The sequence below is a fragment of the Perca flavescens genome, chromosome 16 (genome assembly GCF_004354835.1).
Source record: "Perca flavescens isolate YP-PL-M2 chromosome 16, PFLA_1.0, whole genome shotgun sequence".
Taxonomy (NCBI): Eukaryota; Metazoa; Chordata; class Actinopteri; order Perciformes; family Percidae; genus Perca; species Perca flavescens.
In genome coordinates this window covers 21,803,048-21,817,084 of record NC_041346.1, presented here as the reverse complement: position 1 = coordinate 21,817,084, position 14,037 = coordinate 21,803,048, and the positions used below count along the sequence as shown (strand labels likewise).

At 38.0% G+C, this 14,037-nt stretch overlaps 2 protein-coding genes across 2 annotated transcripts; both read right to left on the bottom strand.

Annotated features, from left to right (window-relative positions):
- Positions 1 to 23: 23 nt before the first annotated feature.
- On the bottom strand, positions 24 to 6,817 carry sdad1 (SDA1 domain containing 1). The gene is made up of 22 exons (XM_028601438.1): positions 6,545 to 6,817; positions 6,327 to 6,431; positions 5,368 to 5,466; positions 5,128 to 5,238; positions 4,704 to 4,775; positions 4,498 to 4,598; positions 4,348 to 4,405; positions 4,194 to 4,268; positions 3,960 to 4,061; positions 3,798 to 3,867; positions 3,588 to 3,691; positions 3,143 to 3,200; positions 2,997 to 3,055; positions 2,824 to 2,900; positions 2,587 to 2,684; positions 2,372 to 2,448; positions 2,065 to 2,194; positions 1,685 to 1,779; positions 1,399 to 1,589; positions 923 to 1,007; positions 357 to 518; positions 24 to 248 (listed from the first exon to the last, which is right to left on the bottom strand). Exons 1-22 carry the CDS (start codon positions 6,632 to 6,634, stop codon positions 201 to 203), a joined length of 2,067 nt encoding a protein of 688 aa, XP_028457239.1. The 5' UTR covers positions 6,635 to 6,817; the 3' UTR covers positions 24 to 200.
- A 785-nt stretch (positions 6,818 to 7,602) lies between these two features.
- On the bottom strand, positions 7,603 to 12,004 carry LOC114571160 (uncharacterized). Its single transcript, XM_028601990.1, has 3 exons — positions 11,715 to 12,004; positions 11,407 to 11,478; positions 7,603 to 9,334 (listed from the first exon to the last, which is right to left on the bottom strand). Exons 1-3 carry the CDS (start codon positions 11,920 to 11,922, stop codon positions 8,313 to 8,315), a joined length of 1,302 nt encoding a protein of 433 aa, XP_028457791.1. The 5' UTR covers positions 11,923 to 12,004; the 3' UTR covers positions 7,603 to 8,312.
- Positions 12,005 to 14,037: the final 2,033 nt, after the last annotated feature.

Here is a 14,037-nt window from a genome sequence, read left to right as displayed (position 1 = left end):
ACCCATACAGAATCCTTCACACAATAATTATCAAAGATTGTTTATTTTAGAACAGAGTAAATGTATGCAGTTCATTCAATAATACAATAAACTGACCATTTTTTACAGGCTACTTATGGATGTATAATATTATTTGACATTCTCTGTGATGCTCATCAGATGGCCAGCACGAGGAAAATATAACATTATGTCCATGTGTCCTACTTGTACTGCTTCTTCCTTTTCAAGAGTGCATCCCGCAGAGCAATCTGGATAAGAAAATGAAAATATTTTCAGTTGAAATGCAACTTCATATTTAATAAAATCAATGTATCTACAGTCAAATGCAGTAGCTATTACTGACATTTATGACTTACCTGTTTGTCTCTGAAGGAACGTTTGCCTTTGGTTCTGACATTCTGACTGTGTCTCATCATCATGAAGTTCTTCGTCTTCCTCTTATCCTTGTTGGTGGTGCCGGCGTGTGGGTTCAGCTTGGTCCGCTTCCTGACAAAATCCTTCCGGTCGGGCCGCCCTGCCTGGAGAATCATGAGAAAATCATTAGAGCTTAAAGGGTTAGTCACTTAATAAATTGGTTGATCGACAGAAAATGAATCAAAAACGCAAATAAATGATCTTGTTCCAGCTTCTCAAATGTGAATATTTGCTTTATATTTGTTTAATGATAGTAAAATGTATATTTTTTTCTTTTTAACCTTTTTCTGACATTTTATAGACCAAAACAATATAATAATGAAAATAATCAGCAGGCTAATATATAACGGATGAATAGTTATTTGCAGCCCTACACATCAGTAGTGTCACAATATACAAACTGCTCATAATTGACTTTCTTGGGTCAACAGTGTTGCAGCCATGATTCTACTGGATGAGTAATTCTTAGAATAGTTCAGAAAACATAACATTTAGAGAAAGGTTTTACCATTGCTGTTGCCAGGCGCGTTTCCTTGTCTGCTTTTGGTTTCTTATGCAGTTTCTCAATATTCCTCAAGGTCAGCACCTCCCCTCTGTAAGATTTGGATGGAGAAAAAAAAACAACCTTAGAATGATCATCTCTTTGTCCAAAAAAGAAATCACAAAAAACATTCTGAAGACAAGTTCCTACATCCTATTTTCTGCACATTCTAGGTATACTGAACTTGTGCACATCGCTCAGTATTTGCACATCCTGCACAAATCCATACATCTGCTTTTCTTAATGTTAAATAGTTGTTATAGTGGACAATATAGTGTTATTTGTTTCTGTATTTATTGTTTGTTTATTTCATTTTAATGTTTATGTATGCACCAACAACTAAGGCAAATTCCTTGTACGTGCCACTTACTAGGCCATAAATCATTTTCTGATTCATCTTTGTAAATGATGCTTTAAGTTCTACGGTTAAATAGCTTTCAAACCTGCTCTCGTCCTCATCGTCGAGCTCCACATTTTTCCTTTTCTGGCCCTTGCCTGGCGCAGCGTTGACCTCCTTGGCCAGTTGGACCAGACGGATCTTCTTAAAGTCATCTTGAGTGAGGAGCCTGCTGCCGCTGACCGCCGCTGCTTTGGCTTTCCTTTCCTCGACTGGCATATTCTGAAGCTTCTCCGCCTTACACAAACACACATAACTCTTATATTAAAACAATACACACATACAGTAACTAACCATCAGCATTTGAATAAGCTATACACTTTTATCTTCACCACTTCTCCTGTGTCTTCGTCAGATGAGTGGTGAACGTCCACCCACTCCCCATCTTCATTATCATCATCACTAATACTGGCGCTCTCCCAGCCATCTGTTGTAAAATATGAACAATATTCACATTAGCCTAATATTGATCATCTCCCCACACACACACACACACACACACACACACACACACACACACACACACACACACACACACACACACACACACACACACACACACACACACACACACACACACACACACACACACACACACACACACACACACACACACACACACACACACACACACACACACACACACACACACACAATCAGTTCAGCCACTGCAGTCCAATCCTACGGATTCAATAAAAAAATAGCTGCTCACCTTCATCCTTCTCTCCCTCTTTGTTCCCCTCCTCCACCTCCAGGACTTCAGCTCCAGGAATATAATCTTTAGCCTCGAGCTCACCGTAGTCTTTGATCTTGGCCTCTGTTGACGCCTCTGTGGGTCTCCCCTGAACAACAAGGCACGGTTTACAATTAATAACATTTTTATAGACATAGTAATGCATTAGTATCCAATCTATACTCACTGTTGTTGAATGTAAAGACATTTCAGTTTTTTGGGTTAGGGTTACAGTAGTTTTTACAGTGTTTTAAAGTGTTTACAGTAAAAGTCACAGTTGGCTCACCCTGTCCCTCTTGTTCAGCATCTGTGGATTGAGACTCCTGAACAGCTGGATCAGCCCTCTGGCAGACATCATCACATCTGAATACAAATACAAACAAAATCATGTTGTTTTGTGAGGGAACACACATGCACACACCTCCTTCACTTAGTGCATTCTTGTAAAGAGTTATATTAAAAAAAAAAAAAAAAAAAACAGAATGGCAGTCAGTCACTCACTCTTGTCCTTGTGGGTCTTGTACTGGGCCAGGTCCTGCAGCAAGTCTTCATTGATGGCGAGTGGACAGCGGGCTGTCAATTCCTTGATGGCATTGATACTGTACAAAGTACAAAACGGGGCACAGATTTAGTATAACAGTAAAATAATTGGTAGTTACAAAATAGCTGTATGGATTTGTATATACATTTTTTCCTTTACATGTCCATACAAACTTTGGATGAAAGGCTGCTTCTTACCCCACAGTCATAACCTCCCCGGAGTTTCTGTCCGTCACGAAGTTGTTGGCGATGGTCATGATTACGGGTTCAATGATCTGCACGAGTAAGAGCACATGAGAAGGGTTATACTGGAATCCCTATGTTAAATCCACGTGTTAACTAACATGCTACACCTGTAGATCTTAATGTACCTCTGGTGGGACGAGTTGATGTGAAGCCTGGGCAGCACACAGCAGAACCTTTGTCACCTCTAGAGAGACAAAAGTTTGCTTAAATACAACCAAGTCTCATCAACACATGTCAAGAGTCTTCATTTACTTATTTTGGAGTCCTTTACCTCTTTGATGTGGTTGTAGAAACCTCTGGACGAAGGGATAAAAATTGAAGAGGAAGAGCTGGAAAAGAACAGAGTATAAAATCTTATTCATATGGCACCAATGTGGGACTATATTTCAAGTTTGTATGTATGTATGTATGTATGTATGTATGTTCATTTCTGTATGGTTGAAAACGCCTAAAATAAAGTTATAAAAAAAAAAAATCTTATTAATATGTCATTTATTGTCATATTAAATCCATACAGAGTCCAAGACATGTTTAGATGCTGTTATTGACTAATACTACCCTTGAGGAATGTTGGCAATGCTTATTCTGCACATCACTATCAATGCTCAATATGCTACAATATCCGGTAGAAATGTAATGACAGCAAGACAACAGCAGGAACAAGCTGTGAACACATACTAGAGTGCAAACGTACTGGTGAGAGCCACGTCACTTACCTCATGGATTCCAACCAGTCTGGATATGAACTCCATCATCATAATCTTCACCTCAAAGCGCTCTTTAGAGTCTTCCAACTGCTTCAAGAGTTTCTCGGCGAAATCTTAATAAACAGTGATATTTGATGGTTTACTGTTCTGTAAATTGAAGCACAAATGACCTAAAACTAATTCTTTGTACTGCAGTTGTGGAGAAGACAAGTTGCCTACCTTGGGGATCATGAATTAGGTGAATAGCAGAGAAATTGAACACTTCAACCTTCTTCTTTTTCTTGTGTTTCTAGACAAAGAGTTAAACGAATAAAGTCAATTAATTTGAATACAACTGTATCAACATGAATCTTGCCTCTGTACTAGTTATACGAGTGGTACCTTGAGGACATTCATCGCCTTTTCCAGCTTCTTCTTGTTTTTGGAGGTTTTCTTGCCAGTGGAGTATCTCACCTTCAGGTCTCGGACTGTTGGTCCCTCCGCCTGAAAGATAAGGCTGATTCTTAACAAACCCATTTGTATATCTTACATAAGCATTAAACAAACAAAAAAATTGCTCCCTTCTAGACTGAGAAAAATATCCTTTCTCACTACTTTTTTTTTTTTAGTACTTGCCTCTGAGTCTGAATCACTTCCATTTTTCTCATCCTCATCTTTGCCCAGAAAGAATTTAAGACCAGCAACAAGGATCTAAACGGGAAGAGAGGCAGATGAAGTTGTGCAGGGTCGCCACATATGTATAATAAAAAAAGCACTGCTTTCGACATACCTTTGTCACCTTGGAGAAGCAGGCTGTTGTAATGACATTAACTGTTTTGGCATCATTCCTGTGACACAAACATAAAGACATGCAGGTTAAAGCAATGAAAAATAATATTAATGTATTGTAAATTATGTCCAGTGTACAAATAAACCCCACCATATGTTCCTTGTGTATAGCTCCACCATTACATCTAACGAGATCTTTGCTGCTAAGGGATTACTGTCTCTCAGCATGGTGTACATGAAGTTCTGTAATGTCTGAAACACACAACATTATAACACACTGTTTTTTTAAGATGCTGTAATCACACATTATTACACACAGTCAAACATGGCATACGTAACACATGTATGTGTACTTACTGTGTTAACCTTGTTGTTCTTGTGCTTGGCATTGATGTTTTTGATATCTGTTACAATGTGTGTGTACAGAGTCTGTGGAGAGAGAAAAGGAGGAAGAGGGAAACAACAAATGAGCACAAGATTAAAAAGTTGACAACTAAACATGATACAGAAACACAGACAACCCAAGAAACGCATTGGTCCGTTAGTCAGAGTTGTAGATTCAATGCCATACAATACATATAGCAATGAATCTGTAAGGGGACAAGATTTTGGTATAGGGTTTCCTTTTGTAAAGTTTGGAGGAGGAAGTCTTGGCCCAGATATCTGCTGACTACACCGGAAACCCCCCCAGAGGCAATATCATCTTCAGACCGATAGCCGATGGGTTCTGAGATTGGAAAAAGCTGCTGTAGATATTTTGAGGGCTGTGCTGTTCTATAACCTTTCTGAGAAGTTTGTCGTGACATCGCAGCAGCTCAAAGAAGAGCTCCAGGAGGCAGGTTGGGTCGATCAGATTTTTATTCCTCAAAAGAATCAGCGCCTTGCAGAAAGTCTGACAAAGACAGGAACACACACAAAAACATTTCAACGCTAAAGACATGTCATTTGTATAAATGTCGACAAACTCATATGTTGCAAGTATGATCAATTACTTAATGTGGATAGTCACATATCATCTTACCATTCTTAGGTCTGGCTCTAGCATTGTGTGGTGACTCATCAATAACCCAGACAGCTCTTGTGGAAAGGTGGTCATGTGCTGCATGTAGCAGTGGCAAACCTGAAGGACAAGAAGAACTGTAACTACACAACACATAGAAGGTACTACAATTCACATTACTGCCGGAATCTCACTAAGTACATTTACTCAAGTACTGTTCTTAAGTACAAACTTGAGCTACTTGTACCTTACTTAAGTATCTCCATTTTAATTTACTATATACTTCTACTCCACTACATCTCAGAGGGAAATATTGTACTTTTTACTCCACTACATTTGTCTGACAGCTTTAGTTACTTTTCAGATGACAATTTTTCATCTCTTTCCTGTCCAGCGAAAACCACGTATCTCCAAATTGAATTATTTTGAATGTCCGTGATGAACTGAAGGTTGGCGTGTTCCCTATTAAGGGAATTTGTTGTACTTCTTCAGGTAAATGAATCATCTGGAAAATGCATCATCACAAAGCTGAAAACGGGGCTGTTTTTCTGAGCTCATAAATAGTTGACTTTGAGAGATAGGTGGTTCTCACAGGACAGTGATGCTACAAACATTTGTTGATCTTATAGAACATGATGCATTGCTGTTGATTAAACTACCCAAAAGTATAATAATGAGTTACAATTAGCACAACCTTAAACATCTACAGCAGCAAAATGCAACATACAAGTTATTACATTTGCAGGAGTAATATTAGCCCAAAAACATCATGTATAATAGTAAAACACTCACAGGGAACATTACTGCGTACTTTTACTTAAGTAAGGTTTTTAATGCAGAACTTTTACTTGTAGTGGAGTATTTTCACAGCATGTTATTAATACTTTAATAAAGGATCTAAAGAACTTATTCCACCAGTGCTGATCAGAAATACATAGGTTCACTAGTGGTTACAAGCGTAAACACACGCAGTACGTTACCTGAGCGAGAAACATGACAAGATCTGCCAGCTCCTTGTTCGGCTTGTCAGGCTGCAGTTTGAAGATCTGTACATTGGACTGGTAGTGTCGGTACTGCTGCAGAAACTGTGCAGAAATCACAAGTGATTCATTACTGCAGTATATTGAATGCCCTGCTGCAAATCCACAAACAGCTTTACTAGCTAATAACTTTAGCACTCCTGGTTAACTTCACTTACCTCATCTACGTACGACTGTGGATCTCTTTTAATGAGATTCTGCAGTTGTGGTAAATTGTTTGGCAGTTTGTTGTTTTGTCGCCCGGACATGGTTTAAGATGATATTTGCGAGTATTTTTGAGAGAAAAGTGTGTAAAACAGCAGTTCACAAGGAAAGCGTGGCAGATATGTAGGCTGCCATTTAACTTGCAGTGAGAAGTCCGAACGTCACGTCCGGTCCTGGTCTAGTCACTTCCGCTTTGATCGAAGGAGGCTTGTTGTTTACTTCTTTGCGGCAGGTCTTGTGCATTGACATATATATAGGTCTTGTGATGTGTTAAACTTCTTTATGTTACACTTATCTTACTTTTTCTATTTTTCTACTTTCATATTAACCTCCGTGGTCCACGTCAGGGCTTATGTTGTGAATCGCCTCTTACAAATACAGTGATTTTATTGGTATTTGTGGTTATACTTATGTTGATGTCTAAAAGTTGTCAATAGTAAGTGAGGGGATGCTAACCATACTATAAATGGCATCATTGCAGGTGCATCAAGACCCAGGTTGTCATCAAGAACACCTTACTTACTTGGAAAGTGCTATAATGCCTCACGATCAGAACAACATACAGTGTAGCGGGAGAAACTGTGCAATTAATTATACGGAGAGAAATAAATTATATTTTCCTTAGTCTGCAGCATTGGTCTTGTGTAGTGTTTGGTGAACTTACTGTATATTTGCACTTTCTCCGTGTACTTCATTTACAGTACTCTAATCACTGAGAAGTAGAATAGCAAAAGGTGTTTTAGATTAGCAACAGCGGTGTGTAACTGGTTCAACCAGAATTAAGTCATATGAAAGGTGTATTTCATGTGGTAACAAAATGTTTTTTATAAATTAGTGTATAGTTTTTGCAAGAGTGTTTCATTTTGCAAAGGGTCTGAGGTGTTCTGCTAATTGTGTGTAATGTTTTGAAAAACTTGTCCCCGTTTTCAAAATAGTGCTTAAGCAATCGAAAAAAAAACTGTAATGACTTGCCTGTAAAAATAAAGGTGAAATAAAAAATAATTATGAGGCGTTTGAGGATCAGTTGTTTAATTTCTGTTCTAAGAATAAAAACCTATGCAACATGTTTGCTACAGGTTAATGCAAATTAAAAGTCAAAAAGATTCACATAACATGTTAGTTATACTTTAAAAAGCTGATGACATTAAATGTTACAACAGCATTTACATATTCTCTACCTATCAAGGCAATGTCACAAACAAAACAAGTTAAACAAATGTAATATAGTGTAATAATGTAATGTAAATATGAAAGGTGGCTTTTTTTATAAAGTGATGGCCCAAAGTGCATTGAAATTCTGTACAACAGAACAAACATGCAAAGACATACAGCTCTTTAATTCTTCAATTGTGCATATAATAAAAGAAGAAATATACAATAACATAAGAAAATGCACTGGTGGGATGAAACATTGAAGTTAAGGACAACTGTATATGCTTGCCACCAATTTACAAATGGACACATTTTTTAAAATATCCAAATGAAAAAAGAATTTCCAAGAGATAAAAACAAGAAATAAAAAAATATATATATTTACATATATTTGCACTGCTTTCATCATACCTCATTTACATAAAATCCACAACCCCCTGAAAGTTTTGTTCCCATCATTTTTTTCAACCATTATAGATTTTAAAGTTATCACTGCACCATTTCTTTTGGTGGTCCTGTATAATGTTCTTGGCCATGTAAATACAGTCCACTCATGAATTACATGCTAAATTAGTGTGGCTCACGGATGACATCCTCCCTTAAATTGACAAGAGCAGAACATATTCTTAGAATCTTGTTTATTTTAAGAGCCATGGTATCCGAAACAATCCGCGATAGTATTTTGTAAAGTTTTAAACGTCTGAGAGCTCTTTCAACATTAAATCTTAGATCTGCAGTAGTGTGTGTAGGGCACTCTGGTGCTGTGAAACTGGGCATTATTAATTTTATCTCTTTCCCTGATGGTAAATCTTTAATGCCAGAGCCTTCATCTACCATGACCTCATCTCCAGGCATTAAGTGGTCTAATATTCCTGAGTCCAAGGTTATACATCTGTCACTGCATCTGCATCCATAAGCTGCAGAGATGAACATGATTAGGCCACAAGGGGCAACAGCAACCAGATATTTCACTCTGTCATAATAAAGGCTGTACGATTCCCCCCTTGAACTGAGGGTTTGGGTTTTTTGTAAAAGGCACTCACTGCAGCGTATGATACATGTTGTATTAGGAAATGTCTTCTGAAATGTTTCAGGCATGGTTGCTCGAATAGTCTCTTTTGGAAGCCATGGAACTAGAGGGTGCAAAACTTCCTCCAGTTTGTCAATCCAATATGAGATTATACTGCTAGCCACGCTCTGCGATATACAAAACTGTTTGCTCAGATCACCTATCACACGGTTGGTCTTCAATTTCATAAGTGTCATGAGAACTTGATCTCGCACAGACATTGGGAAAGACGTGCTAGCATGCCCTTTCAGCGTTGACACAAGGATGTTAAATACTTTCAGACTTATACCAGTGTTGACCAAAGTATCCTGGTCTTTTTGAAGAATGACGTACCCAATCTCATCACACTGAACGGTCTCATCCTCCACATCTTTTGTGCCGGCCGTCTTGCAATAATCATGTTCATGTAGTAAAGGGTCATCACACTCTGTATGCACTGAGGAGCCCTTGGGGTCAGGGGGATGTGCAGAACTCGAGGTGCCAGCATGGTCTGCGACAGTCAAACTGAAGTCCACAGAGTTTTCTGACAAACACAACAAGTATGGCCAGTCAGAGTTACGTACTAGGAGAGTAAACACTAGACAAGTAGGTACAACAGATGCCACCATCCTCTCCATGTATATAAATAGAGGTTGACAAAACTATTGAAGGGTGGTTGGATTAGATTATTTAGGTATAGAAAACAAACTGATATCTTAGTGTATGCCTTAGGGTTACAAAATTCTGGGAATAGTCATGGTGGAAAATTCCATGGGAATTACCGGAATTTATGGGAATAATGGGTAATAAGAATAAAATGGAAATATAGAGGTCATTTGATCAGGCTGTAGTTACCATTCCTATTATCTGACCTTGTTCTTTTGATTTTTATTTCTGGATTATGTATTGTGTACTACTCAGACCAGACAGCCGCTTCAGTGTGGCATGAATGCGGTCTACATGCAAGTTCTATGATGTCTGCGGTCTAGACTAGGGGTCAGACCGCACAACAGTTTTTAAAATTACAGGACACAATATTATATGTAGTATGTAGGGATTGGTATTGTTAGGATTTTTTGCAAGCGTTTCATGAGGCTGTTTGTTTAACACCCTCTAACTACCATTTTACATACATTTATATTGCATTTAGATGTATTCTCACTAAATTTAGTAAAGGTAGCCTTTGAAGGGGCAACAGCAACCAGGGGGTTGGTAAAGGGAACATTTGAAGGTTTCTCCGCTTCAGCCATGATTCGAGAGCAAACCAAACCATGGAGCAAACTCGCAGTTACGAAACGTCAAGCGTAATCGCCTGACAGCAGCAACTTCGTCATCATAAGGGGACGGTTAGGATTTGTTTTTCCAACAGTCAAATTCAAAACAACAATGACATATAATAAGCAAGTTTAAAGAAGTGACGAAATGCAGTTTTGACATCAAAAATAAATGAAAACACTGGATGAAAGGATTTTACAAGAACCATTTTACCTTAAATAAAATCAAAATAATAAGTTTGTTTTTTCTATTGGTCCATTTCATATATGGAATTTGCCAAAAAGTATTAAAAAGCTAAAATTTTTGTCCATTGAGATATTTAAAAAATGCGTTAAATATTACTAGGTTAAACATTAGTATTTTTTTCCTTTAGCCAGATGGATTTTTCTCTTGTAAAGCAAGAGGATCACTTAATGAAAATGTTCAACTTCCATTTTCTATGTAAATAAAAAACTCTACAATTTAACTATAATGTAATTGCAATTTTTTTCAAATGTAATCTGGGTTGACTATAGTTGCATATCGTTTTAATCTGATTACATAATCCCTCACTAACCATTTGTGTACGTGCAAGTGAAGTATTCAATTTTGGTCTAGTTGGCTTCTCATAGAATCTAGGGCTGCAAACTAACAATTATTTTCATTGTCAACTAATTTGTTGATTATTTTCTCAATTTATCAATTAGTTGTTTTGCCTATAAAATGTCAGAACATTTTGAAAAAGGGTCTGTCCGTTAACATCAGTGTTATCCAAAGCCCAAAATGACATCCACAAATGTCTCGTTTTGTCCACAACTCAAAGACATTTTTTCCTTCCAGGTATTTAAGTTTAGGGGACAGAGCATTCTCCAGAGCAGCTCCCAGGCTCTGGAACTCCCTCCCCCAAGAGATCCGCACCTCTGAGTCCCTCACCATCTTCCAGTCCCGCCTCAAGACCCATCTCTTCACCTCTGCCTATCCCTAGCCCCACGACCCCCTCCCTTTTCATCTGTGTCTGAATCTTGTTGTGTTTTGTTCTGTTTTTGTGATATACCTCCCATGTAAAGCGACTTTGAGTCCATGAAAAGCGCTATATAAATTAAATGTATTATTATTAAGTTAGAAATAGATGTGCTCCTTAAATCACTTCATATAATTAAAAATAACCAAAAAAATGATTGGCTTCTGGAAATCCTGAACAGTTTTCCTTTTGTTTTGTTGTATGTATGGGTCTTGTTTTTGTATGGAAAACTGTATTGTCATACCATGACAGTGTATGATATTTTGTTTATTTGTCTCTTTAAGCATCAATATAAAAAAAAATCATCTCGTCTGGTAGTCGCCATGCCGACAAGGGCTTACCTTTCTGAGTATGGAGGTTAAGTGTAGGAACCCAGTCTACAGCCTCGACGTCGTATAAAGCACTAGGGCAGCCTAGAAAGAGAACAATACCAACATGAAACCATGTTGTATCCTGCAAAAGGTGCAAAACCTGCAAGGTTGTATCCTGCAAAACTTTGTATACTTTGGTGTTAGCTATATATCGTTGTTCAGTTACATAGGTGCATAAAAAAAACTAAGACAAAGCAAAGAAAAAACAATACCTTTAACGTAACAAAGTACGGAAACTGTTTGCTAGCTACATATAAAAAAAAAAAAAACCACGTTACCTCCGACGAAGTGGTCACTGCACACACGAGAATGAAGCGTTCCTGCCGACGGAGGAAGGTTCTCTAGCCATTTCTTCCGACGTATTTCGGTCAATTTCTTGCATTCTTCCCCCTTATTGACAACAACTTTAGGTACTCGATGATATCCCATCTGGGTTTGTTGGTCTGATCGATTTGTGCAACCGTTAACGACGCAAAACATAGGCATTTTTTGAGAGTTTGCGATAGTGCTTGCAGTCAGCTTGCAGTTTGTAAAAATTCACTTCCTGCCCTCCATTTAACGTGTTGTGACGTCATATGTAAACTTCCGGTTAAAGTATGGCTGTGTACCGGTAGCGATATTACCATAGGATATTACGAATCCCACTATGGCCATGCCAAGACCCGCCCTTCAATAGCGTTCAGACACTATTATTGGCCAGGCGTCCATGCTTACATGTACAGGTCCTATCCCCTGACCAATCCCCTAACCCTAACCTTAACCTTAACCACTCGAGGTGAAATGCCTAACCCCAACCAATCGAGCTGCTTCGTAGGGCTGGTCTTGGCGTGGCCATAGTGGGATTCGTAATTTTGCGTACCGGTATCGATCATAGACAGTATCGACAGTTTAGCTTTTGTAATTCCTTGATACACTCAACTACACAAACATTCTGACGCACACGCACGCGCGCGCGCGCGGACACACACACACACACACACACACACACACACACACACACACACACACACACACACACACACACACACACACGTGTGTATGAGTTGGGTAACGGATTACATGTAATTGGGATTACAAAATAAGATTACAAAAACTATGTAACTATAACCAGCTCTGATAACATTTGAAAAAAATGTGTAATTTGATTATTTTGATTACGGTTACATTGCCAAGGTTTACACGAATATATTTTTGATTACATCTTTTAAATATGGCATTATGAATGATGTGAATAGTAATGATGTATGGATAACAGAGTTTTTATTGTTTTTATTTACATTGAACATAGAAAATTAACATTTTGAGTAAGTGATCATCTTGCATTACAAGAGCAAAGTCCTCCATGTGGCTTTTAAAAAGAAAAAAATATTTGTGGAATTCAAATTTTTGTGGCTGTGTCTGTTTCTTTTAGCATAAAGTTTGTGACTACTCCCACTCTTCAAAACATGTTTTGCTGCTTTATCCGCTTTTTCATTCCCTTAAATCCAACATGGGCAGTCACACCAACCTTACAAGCTAAATTACTATAAGTGTCACTGAATTGTGCCTGCTGCATAGTGCTCATTTTCAGACTGTCACTGCCTTTTTAAAAGTTGTGTTCAGTTAGAAAGAAATTGCAAATTAAGTCTGTGTCGTTTAAACACAATGAGTATGTTACCGCAACGTTAATACAAAGAAGTGTAAAACATTTTATCAAGAAGGGGGGAGCTGTCCACAAAAACTGAAGACGTTTAGCCAATTTTCAAGGCACACCATGTGTTTTTTATGTCAACTTGGAACTTCAATTTAATTAATATTTTCAGTCACACTAATAAGTTAAACCAGGACAGAGTGGTCTGAAAAAATTAAGTAGGTTTCTTTGCTTTGCACTTTAAATCTCCCATTTATTCTCAAACAAGTGTTTACCAAATTATTTGGCTAACACTAAGCAAAAGCGGGGACCGTGTGTGTGTGTGTGTGTGTGTGTGTGTGTGTGTGTGTGGGTGTGTGTGTGTCCTTCCATTGTCTTTTAAATATCTAGACAAACGTTCATCCAATATACTTCACACTTGGCTTCCTGGGTACCCTATGAATTTAGGGTTTGGAATTTGAACAGCGTTGAATATTAATTAATAAGAATGAAACGAAGCAACAATAAAGATTGAGGAAAAACAAACATGCTGGCTTCACTTCTTCCGTGTCTACCCTTCACAATGAAAGCCCAGCTTAAATTTACTCCGAGCATTTCGCTCCAAACAGGAAATGCTCAAGTTTTGTTTAAATGGGCAACTGAACAGCCATTAAGTTATTAACTACCATGAAAATACTTTGACACATGGCAATATTTCCAGGATTATTTTAGTGGTATGATAATGAATTTTGGCACCACATGGTGGTGAAAATGCGAGATACCCATCTGTGCAGCAACTTCTGCAGCAGTATGTGTATTATAACACTGTTCCATCAGATAGCTCAGGTGTGTGTATTCATTCAGGACAGTTATGTTTAACGACTACTTACAGGTAAAACGAGCACCTGTAAAATATACATCCACATGCAATAGCTTGGCAAAAAAAGTTTAAATGTCCTCAATCTTTATATGGAGTCAGATTACCATCACAA